General features: G+C 42.3%; 1 protein-coding gene across 3 annotated transcripts in view; it reads right to left on the bottom strand.

Annotated features, from left to right (window-relative positions):
* MLIP (muscular LMNA interacting protein) overlaps window positions 1–23,069 on the bottom strand; it is a 415,413-nt gene that overhangs the window by 205,216 nt on the left and 187,128 nt on the right. For 2 of the 3 annotated variants that reach the window (XR_013276824.1, XM_077487812.1), the window contains exons 2-4: window positions 22,510–22,650; window positions 17,874–18,242; window positions 15,433–16,815 (exon numbers count right to left, since the gene is read on the bottom strand). Coding sequence is in view for 2 of the 3 variants with exons in the window: in XM_077487812.1 (XP_077343938.1) it covers window positions 15,433–16,815; window positions 17,874–18,242; window positions 22,510–22,650 (1,893 nt within the window). In the remaining variant the exon portion in view is untranslated. The remainder of the gene's footprint in view (window positions 1–15,432; window positions 16,816–17,873; window positions 18,243–22,509; window positions 22,651–23,069) is intronic. The other variant, XM_077487813.1, reaches the window with a different exon arrangement.

The following is a 23,069-nucleotide window of genomic DNA, read 5'->3' as shown; positions in this document are numbered from 1 at the left end:
ATATGCACACATTTAAAAAAAATAACAAACAGGTTTATACTTACCTGCTCTATGCACTGGATTTTCACAGAGAGGCCCCAAACCTTCTCTTCTCGGGTCCCTCGTCAGCGTATCTGGCTCCACATTTCTGGCGAGTGCCCCCATAGGAAGCCTCTTTCTATGGAGCCACTCATGTGGGCACACACCCAAACCTCTCTGTATGTGTCTATGGATGCAGACAATGGGGCTCGGCCCCACTCCCTGCTTCCTTTGTTGTTGGCTTTGATTGACAGCAGAAGGGAGACAATGGCTCCCACTACTTCACCAAAGCCTGTAAGAACAGAAATTAAGTGAAGGGCCACTGTAGGAAAGCGCTAGATTAAATAAGGGCTCTGATAAGTGTAAGAAGGTAGGAGGGGGATACTTCTACTTTTTTTTTTTTTACCTTAATGCAAGGTAAAAAATGTTTAGGCTTTAGATTTTTGATATAAGAAAATACAGGGTCCTTTTACCTCTGTAAACTCAATGTTATCTTCCTTCAAACTACCCGCTGTAAACGACATATTCCCTTACCTCCTATATAATTAAAATCAAGAGAGGAGGATGTGTTTGTAGTCCTAATCAGGGAAACACCCTGGGGTGAAAATGCTGATTCTGATAGATACAGCATATACAGTAATACAGTAAGCGTTGTCTCCCTAGGTGAGTTACTTGGAACACTAGGTGAAAATTAAGAAGAAAACAGAAATAAAAACGAATGAAGCCAAACATACAATATAATATACTGCATTTCTCTTTTGGGTTAAGCTGCTCAAAAGATATATATTAACACATTGTATCTTTTTACGTTTTAAGACAAAATACAAACTATAGTACAACAATTTTTTCTAATCTATAGAAATGCATTCATATTGTTGGGTTTCCCCTAAGGTTTTGCAAAACAACCTTGCTTTTAAACGTTGTCACATTACTGGTGAATTTGGGAATTGTTTACAGCAAAATAATATTTCAATGTATCTGTATTGGATGTGCATGAGTCTCTTTTGGATGGTGATCTGTATTTTTAGATAAACATATAATTTTCCACAGTTTTTGATATCCAAAATGTTGAACGCTATCATACATAGTTAAAATAGTTGTTTCACAAAGAGATAGATAGATGGATAAATACAGTACATGCATACATACATACACATACATACATGTTTAGAGTTTGCAGTTTTGAACTCTATCATGCAAAACCCAGATCAGATTGTTATTGACAGTAAGTAGATTCGCTGTAAATAAATTGGAAGTAAATTGGCAGTAAGCTGATTCACTCTTGTTTGCTGAGCTCATTCCTTTTCTACTTTTAAAATGCAATAAAAAAAAAAAAAGAATTTCTTCAACTGAAAGACGAGACCTACCTTGCAATACTCTCTTTACCCTCCCTGGTGGCATGATTCATTCTGGTTTTAGGTGCTGAAAGCGGTACAATTATTTTGCATGGAAATTTGGCGTTTTATATTGTAGTCCTGTAATTCTTAGGAATAACTCTCTTAAATCTGTTCAAACCAGAGTCTAGCAGACATCCCGGGTATGATAACGTTTATAATATAATAAAGAATAATAAAAAATTATTCAATAATGTAATCAAATCCTAAAACACTGAAAACGGGACACTTTTTGGTAGCTATGGACAATCTCCAAATTTCAGGCAGAAAAAACTGTATTTATAATATAAAAGTGCATGCAGGGCATTGCACAGACCACTAGGGACAAAGGGGGTGTGTAATTTTTTAATACAGTACTGTAATCTGTAAGATTACAGTGCTGTGTGTGTTTTGTGTCTTTTTACTTTTTTGAATTTGGCACCGATCTCCGCTCCCGTGCGCCGTAACGTCGCAGGGAACGGAGCTTGGCGGCATTCGGCACCGTGAATTCGAGCGGAGGTCAGCTCGATCACACAGCGCAGAGGACATCGCTGGATCCAGGGGACAAGGTAAGTAACTCCCCCTGTGTCCCTGCATCCAGCGATGCAATCCCGAGTCTGGCTCGGGGTTACTGCTTGTGTTAGTAAAATCCCAACCCGAGCCAGACTCGGGATTACTGCTAGGAAGGTTAATGACCCCTTACTAGGGGTAGATTTCCTCTCACTTCTTGTTATCTCCCTCCGTTTGTCAGTAGGAATCATTTGTAAGTCAGTGAAAAAATAAAAGTGAAATATTCCTTTAAATATCATGCCTAGGGGGTGACTATAGTATGCCTGTAAAGTGGCGCATGTTTCCCGTGTTTAGAACAGTTCTTGCACAAAATGACATTTCTAAAGAAATAAGAAATCATTTAAAACTGCTTGTGGCTATAATGTAATGTCGCGTTCCAGTAATATGGATAAAAATTATTGAGAAATATGCCTCAGCCCAATTAAAGCCCTTTGGGTCTTGTATGGATATTAAGGGGAACCCCGCACCCAAATTAAAAAAAGAAAAGGTGATGGGCCCCCAGGCACTATATACTCTGAACAGCAGTATACAGGCTGTCCAAACAAGACAGGGACTGTAGGTTTGTTCTTAAGTTGAATTTTTTTTTTTTTTATAAGTGTAGCTCCAGCCCAAAAATCTATTTTTAAGCTTTTTGGATAACATAGGGAAGGGTTATCACCCATGTAACATTTCATTTTTTTTGCTGTCTGTGCCCCTGTTTAGAAGATTTCACCTCACGTTCTGTCCCAATGACAATTGGATTTAGAAAATTTGGGGTTATTAGGGAAACAAGGATTGGTGATAAAGCATCAGTGGAGACACCTTTTCCCATATTAACTCTTACAGGAGAGAATTTCCATTCCTAGGGGTAGATTTCCTCTCACTTCTTGTTATCTCCCTCCATTTGTTAGTAGGAATCATTTGTAAGTCAGATGTTTGAAAGTAGGGGACCTCCTGTATATACTATACGGCCTGCCCTATACACTCTGCAAAAAATTGTGCCTTATGTGTTGGTGGTACCAGAACACTGTACGCCCTCACAGTTACTCTTGGTGGGCACTGGAATGGGCCTTGCTGTGAAATTTTATATCAAGAATTGTAATTACATGCCCTTGTTAAACAGGGGCAGAAAAATTGGGCCTTAGGCACTGGTGTTGGTGCCACAACACTGCAACCCCTCACAGATACTGTAAAGATAAGAGAGAGAGGCGCCTCTGAGTGTAGACTGTAAAATTCTTATTTAATGCACAGGTGTTTAAAAACACTCACATTAAGTAGTACATTAACAGGCAAGATTCCAAACCGAAGGGAGACCCTCAATGTGTCATCTGTATCCCTTGCGCTGGGGGAGTCCTGTCGGCGTGTGTCCACTCCTGGGGGCTGTATTAGATGTTCAGAGCCGGCCAATGTAGAGCAGTGAGCGTTAGTCCGAGGCGTGGAACGCACGAGGAACTCCGGGCGATGGGAGATGACGTCACAGGGGATGCAACGTGTTTCCTGAGCTGGCAAGACCGTGTATGACAGGACGGCTGCGCTCCTTTATCAAGCTGGGCTCTTGGAATCAGGGCAGGGGTATAAATAGCACACAGGGGAGGGAAAGTGGGCGGGGATGCCGAAACCAATATACAGGCATAGGAACTAATAAGGCATGGACTAATGCAGGGGGACCATAATAATGTGAGGACACAGAACTAAATACAATGTAAACAGGAAGAAGAGGAGTAAATGGGAGAAAGAGTAGTGCAAGATATATGTATGGACATGTATATATATTTATTTATATATGTGTGGTGAAGTAAGAGGAGTTAGTAATGAAACTAAAGTGAAAAATGATAATAATGAATCAAATGAAAAAAACGAAAAAAATGAGAAAAATGAAAGAAATGAAAAAAATGAATGAAAAAAAATTATGAGAGGGAGAAGAAGGACAAAATAAATGGGAATTGATGAAAAAAAAAAAAAAAAAAAGAAACTAAAAATAAAAATATAAGAATGAAGAAGAAATAAAAATGAAAATGATGGATGTGGAAATAAAAATAAAACTAGATATAAATATAAAAATAAATAAAAATAATAATAATAATAAAAATAATAATAATAAAAATAAATATAAATATATATATATATAAAAAAAAAAAAAATTATATATATATATATATATAATAACAAGTAATAATAGAAAGAGGAGGAATCAAAGAATAGTCGAAATCTCAATACTTTAGTTAATTCCACCAGGCGCTAAGGTGTCTAAGCAGTAGATCCAGTAAGTTTCCCTGGCGCAAAGTTTTTTTAAGCGTTCAGCTGGGGGAAGAGAGCTGGGAATTTGTTCTATGACTCAAACCCTGAGGCCAGAGGTGGACCCATGGTGTGCAGTGACAAAATGTCTAGGGACACTGTGTGGGTCAGTTTTGCCTTCGATCGACCGCCTGTGTTCCCTAAACCTTTGTCTAGCCGGCCGGATAGTTTGGCCAACATAGATAAGACCGCAGGGGCCAGTAAGGTCATATACCACATAATCTGAGGAACAATTATAGAAGTCACTCAGACTATAGGTGGTGCCTTTGGTGTTGAAAGACTTCTGACCATGTTCCACAAAGATGCACATTTTGCACAGTTTCTTATGACACCGGTACATTCCCACAAGAGGGATGAGGGTAGGTACCGTGATGGACATGGGAGTAGTTTTTAATTTACTAGAAGCAAATTTACTCTTGAGGTTTGGCGCCCTACGGTATGTTGTTTTGGGCCGAGAGGGAAGAATAGGTTTCAGGTGGGGGTCTTGTTGTAGTATACCCCAGTGTTTTTCTATGATTTTCTCAATTTTTTTGTGTTTACAGTGAAAGGTGGTAATGAAGTTGCTGGAATGGTCTCTATGGCTAGGATCGACTTTTTTAGGTTTGCCGTGTAGGTATAGCTGGTATGCATCCTCCACGAGACTCTCGGGGTATTGTTTTTCTTTGAATTTTGTTTTGATGGACGAGCTGGATTGGATGTAATCAATGTCCCGTGTGCAGTTCTGTCTCAAACGACAGAACTGTCCCTTAGGTATATTTTTAATCCATTTTGGAAAGTGACAGCTTTTGAAGTGCAGGTATGAGTTCCCCGCAGTAGGCTTTGTATAGTTTTATGCATATATTAGGGGGCCGTCATGGCCGAGTTCAAGATCCAGAAAGGCTAAGGATACTTGGTTACTCTCATGGGTGAAAGAGAGGCCATATGTATTTTTATTGCAGTACTTGATGAATGGCCTGATGCTATCTGGAGTACCATCCCAGATGATTAGGGATGAGCCGAACACCCCCCTGTTCGGTTCGCACCAGAACCTGCGAACAGACCTAAACTTCGTGTGAACTTTAGAACCCTATTAAAGTCTATGGGACTCGAACGTTCACAATCTAAAGTGCTCATTTTAAAGGGTAATATGAAAGTTACTGTCCTAAAAAGTGTTTGGGGACCTGGGTCCTGCCCCAGGAGACATGGATCAATGCAAAAAAAAGTTTTAAAAACGGCCGTTTTTTCAGGAGCAGTGATTTTAATAATGATTAAAGTGAAACAATAAAAGTGTAATATTCCTTTAAATTTCGTAGCTGGGGGGTATCTATAGTCTGCCTGTGAAGGGGCGCATGTTTCTGGTGCTTAGAACTGTCGCTGCACAAAGTGTCATTTGTGCAGGAAAAAAAGTCTTTTAAAATCACTTGCGGCTAAATTGTCGGGTCTCCGTAATACAGAGAACACTCAATGAGTGTTCTCTGTATTAGCCGACAATTCATTCATTCATTCATTGATTAAAAAAAAAAAAAAAAAAAAAAAGCGTGGGGGTTCCCCTAAATTCAATCAAAAGGCCCTTCAGGTCTGACATGGATATTAAGGGGAACCCCGTGTCAAATTAAAAAAAAAAATTGACGTGGGGGTCCCCCCAAATATCCATACCAGACCCTTCAGGTCTGATATGGATATTAAGGGGAACCCCGCATCAAATTTAAAAAAAAAATTGACGTGGGGGTCCCCCTAAATATCCATACCAGACCCTTTATCCGAGCACGCAACCTGGCAGGCCGCAGGAAAAGAGGGGGGGACGAGAGAGCGGCCCCCCCTCCCTCCTGAACCATACCAGGCCACATACCCTCAACATTGGGAGCAGGTTTCCGTTACATCAGAGGGGGCGGGGTCACCCACACGTCACTGGGGAACCCCTGGCTTCCCTCTCCTGCGTCAGAGGGGCGGGGTCAGGTGACGGGTGGCCCCGCCCTCCCAATAAGAAATGTCAGCGCTCGGCTCTCTGCAGTGTCTCCGCAGTGGAGACAGAAGAAGGAGGTATGGACAGCGCCCCGTCGCTGGATATGATCATCCATCGCTGGACCCCGGAGACCCATCGCTGGATAGCAAGAGTGGATTAGCACCGCTGGAATTTTTTTTTTTTTTTTTTTTTTTAATAAAGGAATTTTTCAAAAGTGTGTTTGTCTTATTTAACCATTTTGACACTTTCTTTGTGAAATGGTAGGGGTACTTTTGTACCCCCTTACCATTTCAAACAGGGGGGGGGCCGGGATCTGGGGGTCCCCTTGTTAAAGGGGGCTTCCAGATTCTGATAAGCCCCCCGCCCGCAGACCCTCACAACCAACGGCCAGGGTTGTGAGGATGAGGCCCTTGTCCTTATCAACATGGGGACAAGGTGCTTTGAGGGGTCACAGACCCCCAAAGCATCCTCCCAATGTTGAGGGTATGTGGCCTGGTACGGTTCAGGAGGGAGGGGGGGCCGCTCTCTCGTCCCCCCCTCTTTTCCTGCGGCCTGCCAGGTTGCGTGCTCGGATAAAGGGTCTGGTATGGATATTTAGGGGGACCCCCACGTCAATTTTTTTTTTAAATTTGATGCGGGGTTCCCCTTAATATTCATATCAGACCTGAAGGGTCTGGTATGGATATTTGGGGGGACCCCCACGTCAATTTTTTTTTTTTAATTTGACACGGGGTTCCCCTTAATATCCATGTCAGACCTGAAGGGCCTTTTGATTGAATTTAGGGGAACCCCCACGCTTTTTTTTTTTTTTTTTTTTTTTTTTAATCAATGAATGAATGAATTGTCGGCTAATACAGAGAACACTCATTGAGTGTTCTCTGTATTACGGAGACCCGACAATTTAGCCGCAAGTGATTTTAAAAGACTTTTTTTCCTGCACAAATGACACTTTGTGCAGCGACAGTTCTAAGCACCAGAAACATGCGCCCCTTCACAGGCAGACTATAGATACCCCCCAGCTACGAAATTTAAAGGAATATTACACTTTTATTGTTTCACTTTAATCATTATTAAAATCACTGCTCCTGAAAAAACGGCCGTTTTTAAAACTTTTTTTTGCATTGATCCATGTCCCCTGGGGCAGGACCCGGGTCCCCAAACACTTTTTAGGACAGTAACCTGCATATTGCCCTTTAAAATGAGCACTTTAGATTTCTCCCATAGACTTGTATAGGGTGTTCCGGCTTTTCGAATTTGCTGCGAACAGCCCAAATTGTTCACTGTTCGCTGAACAGGCGAACAGGCAATGTTCGAGTAGAACATGAATTCGACTCGAACTCGAAGCTCATCCCTACAGATGATTATCAAATCATCTATATATCTCCCAAAGAAGATAATGTTTGGGGCAAAAAGATTGTTGTGTTGAATATAGTGGTGTTCCCAGTAGCCCATAGCGAGGTTGGTGTAAGAGGGAGCAAAATTGGCTCCCATAGCCGTGCCCTGTTGTTGTAGATAGAAGTCACCGTTGAAAATAAAATAGTTGTGGGTCAAACAGAATTTAGTGGCCTCAATAATTAAGGAAGCCTGACGGGCATTCATTAGAGGATCACTGGTCAGAAAATGTTCAAGAGCTGTAATGCCAAAGGAGTGTGGGATCGATGTGTATAATGAGCTAACATCTAGGGACACCCACATGTATGTGGGTTCCCAGGTGTATGAGGACAAAAGTTCCAGGAGGTGGGTCCCGTCTCTGATGTATGACGGAAGGGATTGGACTAAAGGTTGTTGAAATTGATCAATGTAGAGACTGAAACCAGAAGTGAAGCTGTCCATGGATGCCACTATGGGTCTGCCGGGGGGATGTTGCTGATCTTTGTGGAGTTTAGGAAGATGGTAAAAATACGGTATGGAGTAAAAATCTTTGTGTAAAAAGGAACTTTCAGTTTTGGTAATGATGCCATTTGAAAGGGCAATTTTGATGAGTTGGTTGGCTTCTTGTGCAAAAATATTAGTAGGGTCTGTTTTTAGCTTGATATAGGTGGATTGGTCTGAGAGTAGTCTTAAGGCTTCTGCAATATAGTCGTCCCTTTCCTGGAGGACAATAGCTCCGCCCTTATCAGCAGATCTTATGATGATATCACTGGCCTGGGATAAATGCTTCAAGGCATTCGTTTCTAAAGGTGTCAAATTATGTGAGTTGTTGGAGGAAGAACTGCAGAGTTTTATCATGTCAGAAAAGACAACTCGATAAAAGCTTTCTAGATATGGGCCTTTTGAATGGGTGGGAAAAAATATAGATTTTGGTTTCAGACTGGTGTGTACAATGGGGGGCGAGGTGGTTAAATGTTGTGAAAGTGATCTTAGTAGATCATCTTCCATATTGGATAGATCCAAAATGGAGCATTCAAGGTTTTCAGAACTGGTTTCAGGCTCATTAGGTAAGACAGTGGGAGAGGCGGTTAGTGTATCCAGAGTCTTGAGTTGGGCTTTTTGGTTTTTTATATGGAAAAGTCTCTTCAATGTTAGTTTTCTAATATAACTGTTGAGGTCTTTAAATAAAAGGAAGGGGTTAGGTCAATTGGTGGGAACGAAAGTAAGGCCGCGGCTCAATAAAGAAATATCAGCAGGGGATAGGATTTGGTTAGAAAGATTAAAAATCTTTATCGTTTTATTATTTTCTGCAGGTTTAGCCATTCTGTTGCGTCCTCCTCTGCAACCTCTTCTGTGAGTTTTCTTTTTCGTGATGTGGTTGTCAGAGGAGGACTGGGCACTAAAAAAGTAGCCGTATTATTGATGCTGTGTGATATGGGTTGACAGGGAACCTCAGTTCCATCTAGGTTTGAGGAAATGTTGACCAGTGAGCGAGATGGCCTGAGTGTTGTTATTAGTACTACTGGAATTTGATAATACAGGGGAATCGGTATTGGGTGTACCAGGAGTTGTATTGGTGGTACTGGTAGTGGAAGAAAAATATACTTCAGTGGGATAATTCTCGGGCCCAGAGGTACTGGAAACATGAGTCGCCATTGTAACTGGTCTATTGTAAAAACGGTTGAGGGAGGTAACCAAACCCTCTTTGGTGTTCCTCACATTTTTACCCTTACTGTATTGTTTCCTTGGTTCGTGGTTTGTATTTGCAGGGATATGTTTAGATAAAGGTAAGGGTGAATGGTTGTTGCTAGGGCGTTTTTTCTGAAGTCTGAGTCCCGCAGGGGTGTGTAGTCTCAGACTCATAAAGGGAACCGGAGAAGGACGGGTTGAGGCAGAATTCTGCTGGCCCATAGGAGACACTTGATTAGATGGATTGGGACAACTATTATTGACTAGTGAGTGGCGTAAAAGAGACGTTTTTTTATTCCAAGTAAAAATTCTCTTGAAATTGTAATCATCCAGATCTATCTTGAATTTACCCATTTTGATATTAATCAAAAAGTCCTCATCTCTCCTATTGTTGGCTTTGAGGGTATCCAACCATGTGAGGGGGGTGATGTTGGACTGGTTGTTAACATCCTGAACGATCGAGTGAATTTGGTCACTTAATTTTTTGTACCTATTTTTCCTATGAGTGATGAGAACAGCCATCCATTTGGCAGTGCAAAATTCGGTGAGATCTGCCCATTCTTTGGAGTTGTCGACATCCAAGAAGGGGGGGCACTCTTTCATAATCCTTAGACCTCACAGATACTCTAGTTGAGCGCAGGAATGAGCCCTGTTGTTAAATATTTGATCAAAAATTGTAATTACATGCCCCTGTTAAACAGGGGCAGTAAATTAGGTCTTAGGCAGTGATGGTGGTGCTACAACACTGTAACCCCTCACAGTTTCTGTTGTTGAGTGCAGGAACAAGCCCTGCTGTGAAATATTAGAGCAAATATTGTAATTACATGCCCCTGTTAAACAGGGGCATAAAAATTGGACCTTGGGCGGTGATGTTGGTGGTAGTACAACACTTTAAAGCCTCACAGATACTCTTATTGAGCGCGAAAATGGGCTCTGCTGTGAAATATTAGAGCAAATATTGTAATTACATGCCCCTATTAAACAAGGGCAGAAAAAGTGGGTCTTAGGCACTGGTGGAGGTGCCACAACACCGCAACCCCTCACAGATACTCTAGCTGAGCGCAGGAACAAGCTTTGCTGTTAAATATTTAATCAAAAATTGTAATTACATGCCCCTGTTAAACCGGGGCAGAAAAATTGGGTCTTAGGTAGTGGGGCTGCCACATCACAGTAACCCTTCGCAGATACTCTAGTTGAGCACAAGAACAAACTCTGCTGTGAAATATTACAGCAAAAATTGTAATTACACTCCCCTGTTAAACAGGGGCAAAAAAAATTGGGCCTTAGGCGCTGGTGGTGGTGCCCTGAAACAAAAATGCTCTTAGAAGCTATAAACTTGAACATTGAAGAGGAATAGGATAGTCACTAAGCATAACAGGATAGTCACCTAGCATAGGCAGTCTTCAAGGGATCTCACATTCATAGAAAAATGAATCGGCTACATCAGCATCAGGTGCTTGGTAGCTGATGATCCAAGACTGATTCATTTTTATGAAGGTGAGCCAATCAACTGAGTCTGTGGACAGGCGCACTCTGTGATCGGTCACAAAGCCTCCAGCAGCACTGACTGTGCATTCAGAAAGAACGCTGGATGCAGGACAGGCCAATAGCTCAATTGCATTTTGTGCAAGCTCTGGCCTGTGATCCATCCTCAAGACCAGTAACCCAGTGTATTTACGGTTGGAAAGGTCTCCAAGTCTGACCTTACCCCGTCCTGCACCATGTAAATCAGACGCTGGCAATGCTTGCTGGAACTGATCAAACCTTGGGGCTGTGGACTAAAAAGTTGTCTGAATGCATCGGTCAGACGGCCACCTTCTCCACCGCTCCTTCAGGAGGACCAGTAAATTCCAGGCTCTGGAAATGCATTGCACAAACCTTTCTGCGAGGCCTCCCGAAGATGTTTCATCTTCTGCTCCCTCTGTGAAGGCTGGATAAGTTCCGCAACCTTACCTCTGTAATGTGGATTAGGAAGGGTTGCCAGCAAGTAATGATTCCTCTCTTTGATACCACAAATCTAAAGATTTTGCAGGCTTTGCAGGATCAGGGAGGCCATGCAGCAAAGGTTTGCTAAGGCATTTGATCCGGAGTTCCCCTGACCCTGCCCTGGTGCCATACTCACACAGGTACTCATTGATGACCCTCTGCTGTGTGTGCAGCCGCTGCAGCATTGAAAACGTTGAGTTCCACCTGGTGAGCATGTCACAAATGAGGCGATTCTTGGGCAGGTTGCATTTCTTTTGAAGGTCAGTCAGCCGGGCACTGGCATTATATGACCGGCGGAAATACCCACAGACTTTCCTGGTCTGCCTCAGGAGATTCTGTAAGCCTGGGTACCTGCACAAGAACCGCTGCACCACCAAATTCAGAAAGCAAGCCAAACAGGGAACATGGGTCAAGTGTCCCTGTCAGAGGGCGGAGAGGAGGTTGGTGCCATTGTCGCAAACCATCATTCCTGGCTGAAGCTGGCACCACTGAGTCTGCCACTGCAAAGCTGACAGAATCTATTCCCCAGTGTGGTTCCTGTCCCCTAAGCAGACCAACTCAAGCGTTGCATGGCATCTTTTTGCCTGAGTGCTTGTATAGCCCCTTGAACGCCTACGAAGCACCTCTGGTTCTGAGGACAAATCTGCACAGGAAGAGGCCATAGAGGAAGAAGAAGAGGAGGGGTGGAGGAGAGAGGTGTGGCAAAATCACCACTACTTTTGGAGGCGTAGTGGTGGAACATGCTCCAACAATACTGCACCCTGTCCTGCATCCTTCCCAGCTGCCAGCAGAGTTACCCAGTGTGCCGTGAAAGAAAGGTAACGTCCCTGTCCATGCCTGCTGGACCATGAGTCAGCGGTAATATGGAACTTACCACTGACCGCCCTGTCCAACGAGGCCAAGACATTGCCTTCCACATGCCGGTAGAGAGACGGAATGGCCTTCCGTGAAAAGAAATGGCGTTTGGGAACCTGCCAATGAGGTACCACACATTCCATAAATTCACAAAAGGGGGCAGAGTCTACCAGCTTAAAAGACAGCAGTTGGACTGCTAGCAATTTAGCCAAGCTAGCATTCAGCCGCTGAGCATGTGGATGGCTAGGGCCGATTTTTTTTTTAGCAACCGGGGTAGGGAAATTTTCTTGCTACAATCAGTTGGTGTAGCGATAGCAGATTGCCTGCAGGTAGTTGGCACACCTAATTCTACACCTTCATTCCTCTCAGTGCAGGTTTCTGAGAGGACTGAAAGTATAGTGGGGTTGCAGATCCCAGCTGATGAGGAGCAAGGAGAGGTCTGCCTTGTTCTTTGGTGTGGGTCTTTTAAGTACTGCCAACGGACTGCATGGGAGGTCGACATATGTCTGGTCAAGCATGTGGTGCCCATGCAGCTGCTGCTTTCGCCATGCTTGATACGTTTCAGACATATGTTGTAAACAGCAATGGTGCGAACTGCTGCACACGTATCAAAAAAAGGGCCCACACCAAAGAACTTTTCAAAATACGTGGGGAGTCAGCAGGGCCCTGCAAATGCGGAGCTCTGTGGTGTGATGCAGTCGGGTGGCTGCCCTGCCTCGTTGGAGATGTGCCTCCTCCTCCTCTCTTCAATCAGGCACCCATGTAAAATCAAAGACCTCATCATCCCCTCCCTCCTCTTCATTGGAGCAAACCTGGCAGTTTGCTGCAGCTGGGGGAACATGACTGCCAGTTTATTGTCCATCTTGGGCACCCCCTCTCTCTGGGCTCACATTATTGCCTTCTTCAACCTGGGTACCATCATGTGAGCCTTTCAAAACACTGCGCATCCTCCTGCAGCATGTATCGAAACTGTGGTCCCACAGTTCAGGGGGACTCCTCCATACATGATGGTGGGGCTAGGGAAGGAGTGACTGATGATATTGAGCCAATGGAATAGGCTGCTTTGGCAGCTACATTGGCAGGCAAACTACTCTGAGCCTGGGTGACAGAGGATGAGGACAGCTTAGTTATCCGCTCTACCAACTCTTCTGCGTGTTGTGAATCAACACGGCCAGCTGCCAAAAAAAAGGACAAGCGTGCCCCATGGCCATGTGCTGAGGATGCACCGTGTCCATGACCAGCACTGTTAGCTGTAGACACAGAGCCTGCTTGCCCTCTTTTAGTGGCCTGTGAGCATCTGCCTCTCCTTGGTGGCCTTCCAGACATGCTGTAAAATGTTATTAGTAAAACACTGCCTAAAATTTACTAGAAAAAGTATGCCAGGAATGGCCTGCAGTCAGATATAGGCAGGGCTAGGCTAGAATTCAGTGGATATATATATATATATATATATATATATATATATATATATATATATATATATATATATGAGACTGTATATATATTTTATATATTTTATGCACTGCACATCACTGAATCACCTGCCTGCTTGCCTGAATGTGTATTTGAAAATGTACACCAGGAATGGCCTGCAATCAGATATATGCTTGGCTAAACTGGAATGCAGCAAATATATATATGTAGAAGACTGTATATATATATTTAATGCACTGCAGATAACTGAATCGCCTGCCTGAAAGTGTATTTGAAAGCATAAACCAGGAGTGGCCTGCAGTCAGATATAGGCTTGGCTAGACTAGAATGGATATATATAAGGAGACTGTATATATATTTTATGCACTGCAGATCACTGAATCACCTGCCTGCCTGCAAGTGTATTTGAAAACATGCAATGTCGCAGTGCATTATGGGGCATGACGCTCCGCTCGAATTTGGTGCAAACCCCCCATATTGTTCGTATTTTGACAAATGATCGAACAGCCAATGTTCGTGTTGAGCTCATGTTTGACCCGAACATAAAGCTCATCCCTACTAGCTATAACTACTAGTGGTCTTCCTTGACCAGTAAGTGTCTTCCTTTGGTCATTATAGCCACTTGAACATTTGGTGTGAGACAATTTTTCACTATCTCATTGAGATTTTTCACAATCTCATTGAGTCATGTGCTTCAGCATTTGGCTAGTTAGTCTCTTACTTGCTAAAGTCTATGCTCTATACCAGTGTTTCTCAAATCCAGTCCTCAAGGCGCCTCAACAGGTCATGTTTTCAGGCTCTCCATTGTTTTTCAGAGGTGATTTGATCACTTTCACTGCCTTAGTAATTACCACAGCCATTTCATCTGAGGGAAATCCTGAAAACATGACCTGTTGGGGCACCTTGAGGACTAAAGTTGAGAAACACTTCACTTCTTGAATCATGCATCCTTGTGTTTTTAAGACAGAGCCCTGAACCCTCGTCTTGCTATATTGTTACATTGTGTATTGTACTTTGCCCAGATCCTTTGCTGTTAGCTTTGTAGCACAGTGGCTACGTGGTTAGCACTTTCACCTAGCAGCACTAGCATCTCTGTCTGTCTGTCTGTCTGTCTGGAGTTTGCATGTTCTCCCTGTGCCAGTGTGGCTATCCTTCGGGTACTCCAATTTCCCCCCCATGCTCCAAAGACATGGTAGGTTAATTGGCACTTGTCTAAGTTGGACCTAGTATGTGTATGTATGAATGTGAGTTAGGGACCTTAGATTGTAAACTCCTTGAGAGCAGGGACTAATGTGAATGTACAATATATATGTGTAAAGTGCTGCGTAAATTGACAGTGCTATATAATACCTGTAATAATAATAATCTAGCTGCTTTTGTATGTATTGTGTACTTTGCTTCACTGTTTTTTTACAGTTTTGTTCACTATTGCTGTACTTGCTTTTTTGCTGAATCACATTTTTTATCATTCAGCGATTTCTATTTATTTATTGCACGGCATCCTCATCACAGCAACTTAACTGTAACCCCCCTATGAGAGTGGTTACCCATGTAGGGTATCATTGCATCTGGCTTCCTTGTAAACTTGATGTAATAAACAAAGCAAAAGGGCAAAGAACTGTCTCTCATATTGGATACCAAAGCTGTGGAGAACAGTACCTTTCACCTCAAAGAAGGTGTGCTTTGACCTAACAAGCCTACCTCATGCTAAAGAGCAAATTGGTTAAAAAAGCATTGGTCTTCACACTAATTAGCAAAAAAAAAGAAGAATTTGTGGACTAGGTTCAAAAGGTCCTATAACACTAGTAAGCCTTGTCCATAATAAAACGTATTAGTAGTAATTTTAGAGCAAAACAAAGCTTGTCATTATTAATACTAGAATTTACCACACAAGATGAAATCAATATGCACAATATATACCTGTTTATTTTCCTGGTCAGAGCTTTGCGTTAATGAATTTATAGATTGCAGTTTGCAGGATCTTGACAAACTGGACTTTGGGGAACTCAAAATGCTAGTAGGTGATGTGCACACTGGGCTGTAGTTTCTTGATAACTCTTCAGAACCCTCAAAATGGTGTGTGTAGTTTGAAAGTAATGATGGGGAAATGTAAAATTCTGAATCTGCATGTTCATTAAATTGCTGGTAAGTGTTGGGATAAGATGGAGGAAACCTGCAGCGTTCTGTGATTTCCATGGGTGAAGTAGATCTTGGACAGTTCTGCTCTAAATTCTCACTCAAGCTTAAAGATGGCCTTAAATTGCTTTTGACTGGCACATATCTTTTTACATATGGCATTACATTTTGTTTTTGGCTAGTAGCATTTGAGAGTGACTGGTGAAAAGGTAATGGAGATGGAAATAATGTAACTCTTCTTGATTTGCCCAGAACAGAATATTTTTTTAAAGGTGTGTAAGACTGTCTGTTTAATGGTGGTTTTTCATTTAGAGATGGAATATTTTCTCTGCTAGAGTTTATTATTGTATTTGACTGATGAGGCAGCTCTAACAATGGAGACACAACTCCTTTTCGAGAAAAAAATGACCCTGAAGAGGATTTTAATAATATGGACTCTGGAGAAAGACTTCTAAGAGACCTTGAATAGAATGAGGATTGACTATGTAAAACATCTGAAGATGAAGGCAGATTTTGTTTTTCAATTTTTTCTTGGGCATTTGAAATTTTAAAGTCTTTTGGATAATTAAGAGCAAAACAAGATTGTGATTTTCTTGGTGGACTTGAAGTTCCAGCAGTCTTGTAGAAATGTGAGGTTGATTTAATGCCACAATGATATAGATTTGAATCAGGGGAAATGGTCCTATCATGTGCTGATTTTTTTGATTTTAGCAAAGATGTTAGAAATGAAAGCCGAGATGTCGCTTCAGGTCTTGGAACTGGAGACAAGGAGTCATTCATACTACATATGGTTGAAGATGATCCAAAACATTGAGAGCTAAGGGGGCTAGGACTTCGACATAAAGGGTGTTTAATAATTTTTATAGGCAGAGGTGACATAGCATTAGACCTTATACATTTAGCAGGGGCAGTGTTCAGGCTCTGTATTTGTGAAGTCTCAGATTGCAGTGGTTGTGCACTTTGTGTTGAAACATTAAAATTATTTGTTTCTTTTGATAGCAATGGTTCAGGAATTCTGTTAACATCTTCAATATTTTCATTTATATTCACAGCCACAGAAGGAATCATGCACCCTTTATACTTCGATATTCCTTTAGACGATTGTGATAGATTAGTTGATTGAAATCTGTATGCGTTCACATCAGTAGTAGGCAGATACAAATGTTGCTAGAGGAAAAAAAAAATCAGAGAAATAATTTCAACCTTTGAAATAATTCTAATTAAAGTTCTGTGATATAAATTGTTGTGCCATGCATGGCATATGTAATTGAAAAGAATTTGAAGATTTGTGTAATTATGGCAGAGTGCTATAATCATAAAGGCAAGCTGCATTATAGTACATTTATGTTTTAGGGTTTGGATATGCTTCAAAGCAGAAACCAGACAAATCAAAGGTACAAAGTAATGAAAGTATATAGTACATTCATTAAAAATCATTACATTTATCTCTAAAAGCATCTATATGAAAGTTCCTGACTTTGACTTTGACTTTGCACCAGTCCCTTGCAAATGCTCTGTGTGCAGAGCTTAGACCGGGAGAGGAAGACGCAGTATAAAGTAATAATAAATCAGGCTACATTGCTATAACACAAGAAACACATTGACAGGAGGAGAGAGCAGAGTGGCAGAGAGATGAACTGATCAGTGTGCTTCTTCTCTTTTTACTCTCCAGTCAAAGACTTGAGAAAGGGACAAGTCATATCTGATTGCGTCAGTAGAAGAATGAGTTAACAAAATACAGATCCTTTGGCAGGTAAAACAGCTCTCATATACATATTTTATCTGTATGCTTAGCTGTTTTCCTAGAGGTAAGCTTTAATGTACATATTATGAGCAGTGATACCCATTTTAATGCTTAATAATGAATGTTTTATCATTTATATGCAATCAGTGGAGGACATTTTAAGACTGAAACATTACTTGGTAGAGAATAGTTACTATGGTCAACAATGTACAATTTAATTTATTTCATGTTGGGTCTGTTTAAGAAGGCATGCCATCATTTTTCTGAATGTATTTGAAATCCATGTAATTTATCTCACAAAACAGAGGTCCTATATTTTACTACATATTGGTATATGTTGTTCCTATGCACATTTGCCAAAGGTATGACATTTTCTGATTTTATCTAGACATTGTACACAAAAACAAATGTGCAGATTGCATTAAGTACCAAATATTTAAAAAAAAATAAAAATATTGCAAGTTCAAGAAATAAATTGTACCTGCAGCTCCTGGTGCCCCAAGTAAGGGCTGAACTGATGTAGATCTTTAGGGTCATTAAGTTCATTAGCATATGCTTCTACTAGAGCTGCTTTGGGCTGTGCTATTGTTGATTGCTGTGCTCTTATGAATTCATTGTCCTTTGCTCCTTTCTTCTTTTTTGTAATTTTTTCATCTTCCCCATCATCAGAGTCCATTACTACAACAAATTTTGCTATGAAAAGGTCATTATGTTTTATTTCCTCCAAACTGTTTGATGCAGCCACTTCCTTTGAAAAACTGTCCCCAGATCTCTGTTTGTGAAACACATCCAAAAAACTTTCAGAAGGTTGATGTGGATTTATCTCCGAGTTCCTTTCACATTCTGCCGCCTTTAAAGAAAATAAGTAGCTTGTTAAATATTATGATTTAATTGAAAGCTAGTGCAAATTTATTTTAAGATTTTTTTAGTGACACACTTCACAATCTTTTTAGTTTTAATTTGCCATTACATTATGATTTTATACATGTTGAACATACATAGAATTTAATAGGATTAATGAAATAAAATGTTAATTGATTTAACTATAATTATATCAGGATATTTAGGCTGTGATCCAGCTCAACATAATTATCACCCTTGTGAATCATATATGGGATATATATTTGAGGTACATTTATTTAGATGTATTTGTAGTAATAGGTAGATGGTAAGTAAACTGTAATGAACATGCCAGAATTTGACCCAGCTCACCCTGATACACAAATGTGTGGATCAAGGCAGTACCCATTTAAAAGGGTTACCCTTTGATTTCACCACTTGTCTACAGCCTACCTAGCATTAAAAATGGTCCTTCTGTCATTATTTCAATGTGTTAATAACATGAATATGACATAGGTCTGCAACAGACCTCTCATACAGAACCTTAAAAAATTAAACATTCAGGGACATTCTTCTTCTCAACCTGTGAAATTATGTCCATCGTGCACATTGCCATCATAAATAACTATGAAGTGTCATATTATATTTAGGTGACATGATTATTAAATCTAAATAACTTCTGGCAGCTATATATAGAGATTTAGTGGAACAGCTAGGCAATATTAAACGCTAAAGACATGTCAATTTTTTTTAAATCCACAGTAATATGGCAGCTAAGTCTATACTTTCACTTCACAGATAGGGATGAGCAATTCAAATGCATTTTTGGTGTGACCTTTGGTCCCTTGTCAGGATCCCAAAGAGATATCACTATCACTCCTCAGGGAGTAAGGGGTGGGCAAAAGAAACATTTCAATGATATATGACAGGCCAAGTATACTCAGGGCTCGAGTCCTGCGAGAACGCGTGGGAATGGCGTCCCTGCACTATTTTCACAGCGTTGTTCGCTCCCCGGCGCCCCCCCTCTCTTCTCGTCTATGGTCTATCCCAGATGATGTCACTAGCCAATGGGGATAGACGAGAAGAGAGGAGGGGCCGCCGGGGAGGGAACAGCGCTGTGTGAAGTGAGGGAGAACTTACTACAGCCAAACGCTTCCTGTGCTACTCTGCATACTGCCTAGTAAGATGACGATGTGCCCTATAATGTGCCCCCTGGTGTGCTATGTGCCCCATGCCCTAATGTGCCCCCCTGCCCTGATTTCCTATGTGCCCCATGCCGTAATGTGCCCCCTGCCCTGATGTCCTATGTGCCCCACTGTGCCCCATTATGTGCCCTGATGTGCCCCATGCTATAATGTGCCCCCTGCCCTGATGTCCTATGTGCCCCACTATTCCTCATTATGTGCCCCATGCCGTAATGTGCCCCCTGCCCTGATGTCCTATGTGCCCCACTGTGCCCCATTATGTGCCCCATGCCATAATGTGCCCCCTGCCCTGATGTCCTATGTGCCCCACTTGCCCCATTATGTGCCCCATGCCATAATGTGCCCCCTGCCCTGATGTCATATGTGCCCCAATGTGCCCCATTATGTGCCCCATGCCGTAATGTGCCCCCTGACCTGATGTCCTATGTGCCCCACTGTGCCCCATTATGTGCCCCATGCCGTAATGTGCCCCCTGCCCTGATGTCCTCTGTGCCCCATAATGTGCCCTGATGTGCCCCATGCCCTGATGTGCCATGTGCCCTGATGTGCCATGTGGCCTAATGTGCCATGTGGCCTGATGTGCCCTGTGCCCTTATGTGCTATGTGCCCTGATGTGCTATGTGCCCCATAATGTGCCCTGATGTGCCATAATGTGCCCTGATGTGCTATGTGCCCCATAATGTGCCCTGATGTGCCATAATGTGCCCTGATGTGCTATGTGACCCATAATATGCCCTGATGTGCCATGTGGCCCGATGTGCCCCATGCCCCCGATGTGCCCCGTGCCCTTATGTGCTATGTGCCCTGATGTGCTATGTGCCCCATAATATACCCTGATGTGCTATGTGCCCCATAATGTTTCCTGATGTGCCCTGATGTGCCATGTGGCCTGATGTGCCCCGCACCCTTATGTGCTATATGCCCTGATGTGCCTGGGCCCCATAATGTGCCATAATGTGCCATAATGTGCCATAATGTGCCAACGTTTCCCCCATACCCTGATGTGCCATGTGGCCTGATGTGCCCCATGCCCTTATGTGCTATGTGCCCTGGTGTGCTATGTGCCCCATTATGTGCCCTGATGTGCCCCATGCTGTAATGTGCCCCCTGCCCTGATGACCTATGTGTCCCACTGTGCCCCATTATGTGCCCTGATGTGCCCCATGTAGTAATGTGCCCCCTGCCCTGATTCCTATGTGCCCCACTGTGCCCCACAATGTGCCCTGATGTGCCCCACGCCCTGATGTGCAATGTGGCCTGATGTGCCCCGTGCCCTTATGTGCTATGTGCCTTGATGTGCTATGTGCCCCATAATGTGCGCTGATGTGCCATAATGTGCCCTGATGTGCTATGTGCCCTGATGTGCCCTGATGTGCTATGTGCCCCATAATGTGCCATAATGTGCCCTGATGTGCTATGTGACCCATAATGTGCCCTGATGTGCCCCCATGTGCCAACATTTCCCATGCCCTGATGTGCCATGTGGCCTGATGTGCCCCATGCCCCGATGTGCCCCGTGCCCTTATGTGCTATGTGCCCTGATGTGCTATGTGCCCCATAATATACCCTGATGTGCTATGTGCCCCATAATGTGCCATAATGTTCCCTGATGTGCCCTGTGCCCTGATGTGCCATGTGGCCTGATGTGCCCCGCACCCTTATGTGCTATGTGCCCTGATGTGCTATGTGCCCCATAATGTGCCATGATGTGCCATAATGTGTCATAATGTGCCAACGTTTCCCCCATACCCTGATGTGCCATGTGGCCTGATGTGTCCCATGCTCTGATGTGCCCCATGCCCTTATGTGCTATGTGCTCTGATATGCTATGCGCCCCATAATGTGCCCTGATGTGCTATGTGCCCCAATGTGCCCCATAATGTGCCATAATGTGCCCCATGCCCTGATGTGCTATGTGCCCTGTGCCCTGATGTGCCCCGTGCCCTGATGTGCCCCGTGCCCTGATGTGCTATGTGCCCCATAATGTGCCCTGATGTGCCCCATAATGTGCCCTGATGTGCCCCATAATGTGCCCTGATGTGCCATGTGGCCTGAAGTGTCCCATGCTCTGATATGCCCCGTGCCCTGATGTGCCCCGATGTCCTATTTTTTATTTATTTTTTGGGTGGGGGAGTGGATCTTGAATGGAAGTTCCCACACTTTTTTCCCTAGGACTTGTCCCCTGAGTATACTTCTATATTTGGTCCTATGCAACTAAAAAGTATGGTACTTGCTCATCATTGCTGCTTTAATAAAAATACTGTAATTTATTTAGCTCAAGAGAAGTTTTAGTTGATATTCTTCAAACAGTAGTCTCTCACTAAAACAGAGTGCTCACCGCACTATAAAAATATTAACCTTAGAGACACATGTCAATGTAACCAATGTTAGACAATCCAATTTTCTGTGCATGTTCAATCACAGTTTCCACAGTTGTTGTCCAACATGATCCTGCATTCCTAGTCTACAGTATAAATAAATCCTTCTGCACCCCTACAGCTCCATATCTGAATCTTAGATGGTGGCATAGATACATATGCTCAAACGTGCTTAGAAATACCTGTGACTGCAGCAAAAAGGCATATACAAATAATTTAGAGCCCAAGTATTACTATAGAAAATATATAAATTGAAAAAATATCTAAAAGAAATGTGGAAGAACCTGCTATGTATACTGTACTTATTCCATATACATTCCATATATATTTATCACCTGTAGAAGACAATGGGGGTTATTTACTAAAGAAAATCCACTGTGCACTGCAAGTGCACTTGGAAGTAAAGTCGCTGTAGATCCGAGGGGGACATGCAAGGAAAATAAAAAACAGCATTTTAGCTTGCACATGATTGGATGATAAAATCAGCAGAGCTTCCACTCATTTCAGATCTACCCCTTAGCTTCAGAGAGACTGCACTTCCAAGTGCACTTGCAGTGCAAAGTGGATTTGCCTTTTGTAAATAACCCCCAATGTTTTCAGGAATGTAAAATAATGAAAAGTAATAAGTAAGTAGAACAATGTTATGGAATTGGCACCTTGCCCAACAGTTAATTCAGTTTTTATAAAGTAATACCTTTTGTGTTACTGTTACTTCTGGGCCTAAAAGAATTTTAGGCAGTTCATCCTTTCCAACCAACACCTGACTGGGAAGTGTTCCAATGGCAGGTACAAAGGTAAATGTCAATTGGCTTGTTCCTTTTTCTGTTGATGAAGCCTGGAATAAAATGAATAATAATGATGATAATAAAAATATTATTAATAATAACAATGATGACGGTGAAGATGATGATGATAATAATAATGATACTTTGAAGAAACAAGTATGTTTAATTCTATTAAAAAATAATTATTTTAATAATAAAATAGTTAAAATCACATTCATCTTAAAAAAAAAATCTTTCAGCTGCACCCTTTATGTAAAAAATGCATTATTTAATACAGCAATATGAAAAAGACTTAACTCCCTAACCGCTAAAGCAGCCTTCACTAAATGGTGACAACCAAGTCCAGACCATCAGCCCACCAGTCTGCAGCACTGGATTTCCATCGAGCAGTACTAATTGGTTACTAGGACCACCGGCATCCTAGCAATCAATGACGTCACGTGCGTGCTCCACCCCCTGCAGTATGCTT

This window comes from Lithobates pipiens, unplaced genomic scaffold, assembly GCF_037356315.1.
Source record: "Lithobates pipiens isolate NorthernLeopardFrog02 unplaced genomic scaffold, aLitPip1_a1.2 Scaffold_18, whole genome shotgun sequence".
Lineage (NCBI taxonomy): Eukaryota > Metazoa > Chordata > Amphibia > Anura > Ranidae > Lithobates > Lithobates pipiens.
This window is presented reverse-complemented; position numbering and strand designations above follow the sequence as displayed.